Source organism: Mangifera indica, chromosome 1, assembly GCF_011075055.1.
Source record: "Mangifera indica cultivar Alphonso chromosome 1, CATAS_Mindica_2.1, whole genome shotgun sequence".
Lineage (NCBI taxonomy): Eukaryota > Viridiplantae > Streptophyta > Magnoliopsida > Sapindales > Anacardiaceae > Mangifera > Mangifera indica.
In genome coordinates, this window is record NC_058137.1 from 17,830,329 (window position 1) to 17,839,414 (window position 9,086).

A 9,086-nucleotide genomic window follows, 5' to 3' on the forward strand; every position below is an offset into this window, starting at 1 on the left:
TTGATGGATTGATACCAATGTTATTGTTAGCCATAGGAACTCTGTTGGAGCTCTAATACAAGATGTTATAAACATAATGGTTGTTATACTCTCACAAGGTTCTTTCTATAACAACAAAAATAAAGAGGTAAAATCAAAGAGAACTTCATATCAAACAAGTTATAGACACAAGAAATATTAAGTAGAAAAATTAAAATTATTAAGTACTAACAAATAAAATAAAATTCTTAAAGTCTAGGCACCATAACAACTACTTAACAAATATCTCCATTAAACTAGAAACACAACTCACAATGCTTTAGACTAGGACTTTCAATAACTACAAATTGACCAAGTAAAAGACAATGACACTTGAACTTTAAGAAAATAGACTAACTAATTTCTACATTAATCACTAACACTATAACTCATTTACAACAAGAGAAAGAAAAACTCTATATTATTTTATGGAACTGTCTTTGATTTCTTCTTTCTATGACAAACTAAAATCTATTTAAGGTGAGTTACAAGGCCTTCATCTAATAACACAATGTAAATTTGGGTGCACTTGTGATATAGTATAGAAGATGTAATCCATGTGAATGAAGAAATGGTTTCTAATTTTTTTTCTTTATAGGACTTGATAAAGGCTACATAATTGTAAGGTCTCAAATATTGAGTGTTGATCCACTGCAAATCTTGGAAACTCCTATGCCACTGCCTCATTAGAGGAGAAACAATGTCCAATTGTTGTGAATTGTGCTCTTGTTATTGAATCTAATGTTTTGCTAACTAAGCAACACAAATTGATGTTGAAGAATAATGGTGATGGAAATTGCAACCAATTTCCACCACATGCACATTGTGGGAAATCAGTCATGACAAAGAATTTTGATTCAAGGTAATCAGCTAGCCACTTGACTCATAAAAGCCAATCGTCAAGATTGTCTAAACATTTTGTAATCATGATTTTATTTAATAAAATTGTTTTATCTTTATTATGAATCTTATGCACAAAAGTAGATAAATATCCTTAGAATAGTAAAACTGTGATAAAAGGATCAATGTGTGTCAATCGATCATGAGAACCTAATAATCACCTAAGATGTCCGTTCAAGAAACGCTCCTAGTCCCGATATTACCTTAACCAAAGACATATGTAACATAGTTAGGACTATCATATTGTTAAACAATTTTACCAAAATATGGTGACATATCTCACATATCAAAGTTGTTCAAAGATATCTTGGTGTAACACATGAATGTATGTTATGTAGTTATGTCTACCAGACTAACCCACTAATAGGATTCTTCATAATTAGTTGTTCTAGTATCTATAGAACATCTTCTAATAGATGATAATATATGTGATCTTTCTATTTGAGGTTATTAGTTTGTCTTATATAAGGATTAATATAGTTTGACACCAACCCAACATAGTTTTTGAGAAACTATTGTCAAAATGATAGTGATTAGCCATCTAATTTGATGAATAGAGGCTATGGTAGATCAAAAAATGATTTATTACTCTTGATTGATTAAAAAAAGCAAATTATGAGTAAATTTATCAAAAAATTAACTCATTTAATGAGTTTTGCCCATAAACAAAATGCATATGACGATTATGATTGTCATATTAAAAGTGAAAGTATAAATAGTGAAACCAAAGGCTTTTGTTATAGTGTAATTGGGGATAATGAACCAAAGATGGAGTAATTAGCCAAATTAGGGCATTTGGCAAGGCTTTAACTTCAAAATTACTTAATCATTAATTTTGGTAAAAGTTTGATCTATCTGGATACGTCATCATCATTTTTAGTAGGTTAAGTTCACATCATATGATAAATAAATAAATAATATATTTTTTTATTTTTAAATTCATAATTAAGGTTGCAAAAAAAAAAAAGAAATATCTTCTATTTTATTTTTTTAGGTGGTTAAAAACTCCTCTAAGTTAAATTATGGGCATGACTCTTGACATGCTAGTGGCTAGTGAATAAACATCATCCTGCCTCTCTATTCATAAGGTCAATTCTTAAGAAGTAAATATCCTTTCTATAAGTTTAAAAAACAAGAAATAAGGACTATGCATGATTACAACAATCATTGATATTTAATGAACATTTAATATTGTTATGGAATCATCTTTCTTAAAATCAACAATTACAACTAAGTATGGTTGTGCTCCTATTGGAACTACCATGTCCTACATTACGTCATTACTTACTATATTATCTTAAAAGTTATAGAACACTAAAACTATATACACAAATGGTGAGTAAAGAAAATGATGAATTGAAAACTGGTCATAGATTTAGTAGCAAAATCAAAATTTCTGTCAAAAGGAGCATTTGCATAGGATGGATTTTAGTTGAATTGACTCAAGTTTGAATCCATGTAAAACTTGAATAAGTTAAACTTAAGTTATAACGATAGGGATTTTGCAGTTTTCAGCAATGAAATAACAAATTAAAATTTTTAATTTAACAATACAAACACTCCGCGAAACCCTCTTTAGATCATCTCATAATATGATTAATTCACAAACATGAAATAACACATATAAGGTGTTTATCCAATATACCTATTTTAGCGGCTCTTTTACCTTTCTCTGATGGCAAAAGGTTGTGAATTTTTGCTTTCAAAACCAAGCATAGGCTTGATCCTTGGAATACGCATAAAGCAACAACACGAGAAAGGCTTATGCTACGCTTAAAGTTTACTAGAACTTGAGGGCAATATGTATTTTCAAAGAAAGGTGGAAATTTTCTCTAGCTTGCTAGGGTTTTAGTATAAAATTATGTTTGTGTTTAAAAAATGAGATAAGACACATATTTATACACATGCACAAGTGTCGATCGGAACTTGAACATGTCTCGTATGGCTCTTCTGTGCTTACCCAAGACCGATGAGTATCCTAGGCATGCATTACATGGGTGGGAATTGTCCCACTCATATGCAACTCAGAAAAGCTGTATATTTGGTCAACGCAATAATTATGTATATTCCCTCATTAATATCTCATTAACTCCCACCATTTTTTTGCATTTAACCTAAATTTAGGAGATTGTAATATTAATGAACATAGGACAACATCCTATCATTATCCTAATTTGAATTTCAAATTAAGGGATGTAGATTTAACTCAATCTAACTCAATCCTATCAATTCTCCCATACAACCCAACAACTCAAGCTTATTACACTAAGATTCCAAAGTATAATAAAATATACTTCGGATCTATAGGTCTTTTTAAGACTCTAAATTTTCTATCTGAAATCTAGATCGAATCTAACTTAGATAATCTTCACGCCTTCAAAGTTCATCAACTCCTTTTGTGTATAACCCATAGGATAAATAAAGGATTCATGTTAGGATCTTGGCTCGACATCCATTCGAATACAGACCAAGATTGATCTCTAGTAAGACATTATGACCATTCGATTAGTAGAGGTTAGCATGCGACTTCTTTTAACTTGTCAGTGATATAATTATTCGTATAATTCAATCTCTTCATCATACAACATCTCTTAGAGGCTAACGTACAGATTAAGTGTCTCCCTCAAGGCTCTTTAAATTACATAAATTAACTTTTGTTAATGACCAAATAGTATTGAATCAAGCATCAACTCAATCCCACAGTGGCCACAAATTTGATTGGTTATTAACATCCATCAATAAGCCCTAACTAAAATATTAGCTCTTTTTCTCAAGAGTAACGAATCCTTCATGAATACACCATAGTCTTTGTATAGATCTTGATATAACCAATTATCACCTTTCTAGTAATATTCTAACTAGACTATATTGAATTGGGGTCAAACCATACCAATCTTTATACAAAATAGTATGGTAATCTTAAGTCTAAGGATTACATGTTTCTTTGTTCATTAAGAGGATATTTTTTATAAACACTAGAGCAACCATCTATATAAAATTCTCTTGACAGGTCATTCTAGTGGATATGTTTTCAATATGTACCTATGTGTTGCATCAAGTTGTCAACAAATAACTTTGATACATGAGAACTGTCATCATCTTTCAAAGAGATTGTTCAACGTTATGATAACTTTATTATTATTACTCATGCCCTTTATCATGGTAATTAATTACAAACATTTTAAGAACAATCAGTTAATGTGCAGATAGGGTTCTCATGATCATGTACCAAAGAATGATACCCTTTTCACGATTCAACTATTCTTAAGACAACTATTTATTTTAAATAAAATACAAATAATAGAAGTGTCATTTTATTAATCAAATATCAAAGATTACATCAAATATTAATTGTGGTGATTAGCTCTAGAGCACTACCCTAACAATAGTTATAACTTTGCTTCAGTTTCGCTCATTTGCCCCTTTGACAACATCGTCTATCCTTTCGATGATATTGTTCATCTTGTTAATAGTATTATTCACCTCATTAACAATCTTTTAATGAAATAGTGCATCAGTTCAAACAAGCTTGAGTTGAACCTTTAACTATGAATTTAAGTCAAATTCGACTTGGTTTGAATCCACCATTACCTCTGGCATTCCACCATTATTTACTAATCAACACATATGTTCCTTTGAAGAAACACTTATTCAAATACTAACTTCTCTTACACCACAAGTGATAATTTTCTAATTCGCATGCAAAATTAAGGTAACGAAATCATTAATGTGAAAATATAACCCACAAATTAGAGACTCTAATTCAGGTTTGGTAGAATCACAGATAGTTGATAGAGATTGACACCATAGTTCACAAATCACACAGACATGACAACTAGACACACCAAAAATTGCAAGGATCATCTTTTTAGGGGTAGGCTTTGATGAAATATAATAAAAGGAAACATGTTGAAGGAGGAAGTGATCGATGTGACCTATAAAGTTGCAGGATAAATATGACGCTTAAGCTATCATCTCATGAAATTTAAGGGCAAACTGAAGTCTACCCTAAAAGAGGTTGATTTCACCCCCATAGATAATATATAATATTTTGTTTTTTCGCCTTGTATTTTGATTTATCTTGTTAGAATCAATAACAATAAGATAAATATATAGGTTGTTAACTTTTTTTTTATCGAACTCTATAAAAAGTTATCTCTTTATTACATTTATTATTATATCAAATTATATTCTTATATTCGAAATTTCTTGATTTAATGTATTATTTTTTATTTATATTCTCAGCCCCCAACAATTTTTAGTGGGTCAAATTCACATCATGATTTATATATAATTAGGGTTGGGAACAAAGGGAAATATCTTTTATATTGTTTGTAATGGTGGCTGGCTCCAAATTCTCTTGAGTAATGATTCGCCAAATGATATTTTTTCCAATCCGAAATTTGTTGTATTTATTTATTCATCCATAAAGATTGGAAAAAATAATAATTTCCCAATTATGATAAAAATTTAAATATAGTTTTCATTATAAAAAGTATTTTTTTAAATATATATTTCTATAATACAAATAAATAATTATTTCTTTTACTGATTTGAGAATTAATATTGACCAAAAAAAAAAAAAACTTAAGAACTAATCACTTAAAAATGATCTTAAAGAAATCAAAACCTGAACCTAACATTATTTCATATAGTTAGATTAATATTGGTCTAGTATGACTTAGTCACAATTACTTTCAAATAGTGTGTTTTGACTAATTTTAGTTTGAAACACATGGTTAGATATTATTCCAATCAAATAAAATGATGTGATTTGATTGAAATCTCATTTTAGATAGTGTAATTTGACTTAATCTTGCAAAAAGTAGTGTGATTAGCCAACTTATACTATTCTAAATATGATTCCAATCAAATTGCATTTGATTAATGAGATTTGGTTAGAATTATACTATAAAGTGTGATCCAATTCACTCACATACTTAAAGTGTAAATTTGACAAAATCGCACCACCGAATGTTGCTAGTTTTTCGATATGGAACATTATTAGTGACTTTTTTTAATTGTGTTTTGTATCATTATTAATTCTAAAATTAATATAAATCTTACATAAAAATATATTTAATAATTTTTTAAAAATTATAATTTTTTTAAAAGAAATTTTGTAGATGATAAATACTACGAATCTTTAGAAGAAAAAAAAAAAAAGTCATTTCGCCGTGAAGATTATTAATCAGACGTTCACAGACAATGACAAGTCCTGTGCTTGTGCTTCAACACATTTAACTTAAATTCATAACGATGATAATATTTCCAAGACTTCTTCCAATGTTATTAATTATTATTAGCTGAATTCGGATGGAAAATCAAATAAAAGAATAACAAACTGTTTTATTCCACTATTATTTGATGTACACCAGGCCCCTCTCCACCACTGTTCATTCCCCATCAGATGTTTTACACGTGTTGTTCGACCCCACAAAAATAATCACCCCACCTCAAACCCAATAATAACAATATTGAGTTAATCATCGCCATGATCATCAACAATCAGAACAAAATGAATCCAAGAAAAATACAAGAAAAGAACCAAATAAATAATAATAAAACACTACTCAATCAACAAAGGAGAATAACAGATCTCTCGATCCGAAAGCCGAAAACGTTACTTCTTCTAAATCATAAAAGCAGCGATGAAAGTTCCAACTAGAGCAGTTCCAAAGATAGCGGCTCTGTTGACCCATCCGTCGACAAAGCTACCGCTGGGAGCGGGCGGTGAAGTACTGCCGGGAGGAGTTGCAGCGGGAGGTGTTGTTGATGGAGTTGGAGGAGTGACTGGAAGTGGGGTCGGTGAACGAGGAGATGGTGCAGATTCCGGTGATTGAGCTGGTGATGGAGTCGGTGAGGGTTTTGGTGATGGTGTTGGTGTTGGTGTTGGTGCTGGTACTGGTGGCCTCTCTGGTGTTGGTGTTGGTGTTGGTGCTGCTACTGGTGGTCTCACTGGTGTTGGTGTTGGAGTTGGTGTGGGTGCTTGAGCCATGCATGAAGTGGCCAAGAGACCCAAAAAGAAGAGAACTTTAAGCATTGAAGAACTCATTCTGATTTTTCTCTAGAAGAATTGAGAGAAGAAGAAGAAGAAGAAGAAGAAGAAGAGAAGTATTTGAGCTGTAGAAGATGAGAGAAACGTTTGAGAGTGAGGGAACTGAAAACAGGAGAGGGTTATATATAATAAGAATGGAGAGTGGGGTTATTATTCAATATCAAATATTAATTTCTAAGAGATTCCTCAAGTCGTTTTAAACTATAATTGTTTGTGCATTATTTATGCTGCGTTAACGTATATATATATACAGGCCACGCACATAACATGATGAGCTAGCCAAGCGATGCCGGTGTGAACTTTCTTCGAGGATTGGCTATAGAATCAGTACCTATTCAAACAAATGAGGATGCGACACCTGTCCAATTAAGGGCTATTTTCGTGTTTTGTCAGGTAGCTTAGGTTAAGTAAGATGTCTCTTTCTACCATCAACATTTTTGACAATATAAAATTTCGTCACCTTCCCTTCACAGTCTGTCATCCTCTCCGCGTTAACTTTTCCAAATTCAACAACTCTGTAGCGTGGTCGGTTGATTTTACTTGAATACCCTTTTCCACATGACTTTATCATCATCATTTTATTGAAGTTTAATAACCACATAAATCTGATCGACTGTGTCAATGGTCAGATCATAGGTTCGTTGATTGAAATCATGATGATCAGGACTCAGTCAAAAAATGAACTTTAGTACACGTGTCAAAACACTGTAGCTTTGATGATATGGCACTTGCTTATCTTATTTTTAAAAGATTGGCCAAAAGAGCTATTTCATCCCAAGTTTTAGTGTATTCCTAAGCCACGCCAATCAGATTTTAAAAACTCAAAATTTCACCCATAAATAAACTCCCATTAAAAAAAAAAGGTAAAATCGTCATTTCATTAATTATATTAAAATAATATAAAATTCATTATATTTTTTCTTTACAATTTTAAAAACTAACAATTTTACTTTTATTAAAGTTTTTTAACTTTCAAAAGTAACATTCTCCCTTTCCAAAACTTAAAAATTATTTTTTAGATGTTCTTCAGCTACCATCTCCGACAATTGAAGACAACACTTTAACCCATTACTTGTCGACCAATAGATTTTCACTCTCTAGTGGAAAAAAAGGTAACAAAGACACATCTTCGTTGATTTTAGACGAATCAATGAAGATACATTGATTTGTTTGAATCGATGAAATCTTTGTCAAGTCCAAACAAATCGATGAAGATGAGCATCTTTGTCAATTCTTAAATGAGTGTTGACCGGTGACTGGTGAAATGGTGGGTTAAAGCTCTTTCTTCTTTAGCCAAAGATGGTGATCGGAAAGCCTTTGAAAAATAAACCTTAGGTTTTGAGGGGAAAATATTACTTTTGAAAGTTAAAAAACTTTAGAAAAAAATAAATTTATTAGTTTTTAAAATTATGATAAAAAACATAATGAATTTTATATTATTTTAATATAATTAATGAAATAACAATTTACCCTTATTTTTTTAACAAAAGTTACTCTATGGGTGAGATTTCAGTTTTTCAAACTCGATGGATGTGACAAAGACACTAAAACTTGGGGGTGAAATAGTGTTTGGCCTTTTAAGATTAAATAGCTGGTTTTGTAGCCGTTTTGTGGAAGATAATTGTAGAGAGAGAAAGAATAGTATTAAAATAATTATTGCAAATGGAGAACAACTAACATGTTCAATTTATTTGTCCTAAATGTGCGTGTCTTGCTATGGTCCTCCCAAGAAGGAAGTTTGGGACATCTGACTTGCAGGTGTTTGTAAGAAGCTATGCACTTTGTTTCTTCGAGGGACACGTGTCATAACAACTGTAGACAGACACGTGTTCAGCTGGAAAGCTCTGGTACAGATCCAGTATGTACCAGAATACAATAAGTCATTATCATAATTTCGGTTATCTGAAATTACAAATAGGCGCTGGCTAAAGACACGTCTCCCGTTTTAAGTCTATGATTAAATAACGAACTTCTTCTCCTATTTTTAAATTCAAAATTTAGGTGTTAAAATAAATAATAATAAAATAAAAAATTCAATTAATTAACGATAAAAAGATTATTGTTGCTCCAGAAATTGCCAAAAAACAAAATCGTATAACATCAGGTCACA

General features: G+C 31.0%; 1 protein-coding gene across 2 annotated transcripts; it reads right to left on the bottom strand.

Moving 5' to 3' along the window:
- Nucleotides 1-6,247: 6,247 nt before the first annotated feature.
- LOC123210313 (extensin-like) lies at nt 6,248-7,195 on the bottom strand. Of its 2 annotated transcripts, XM_044628599.1 has the most exons (2): nt 6,889-7,195; nt 6,248-6,858 (listed from the first exon to the last, which is right to left on the bottom strand). In XM_044628599.1, exons 1-2 carry the CDS (start codon nt 6,971-6,973, stop codon nt 6,551-6,553), a joined length of 393 nt encoding a protein of 130 aa, XP_044484534.1. In that variant the 5' UTR covers nt 6,974-7,195; the 3' UTR covers nt 6,248-6,550. The 2 variants fall into 2 exon arrangements, with proteins under 2 accessions (XP_044484534.1, XP_044484526.1); XM_044628591.1 differs by having other exon boundaries at nt 6,248-7,194.
- Nucleotides 7,196-9,086: the final 1,891 nt, after the last annotated feature.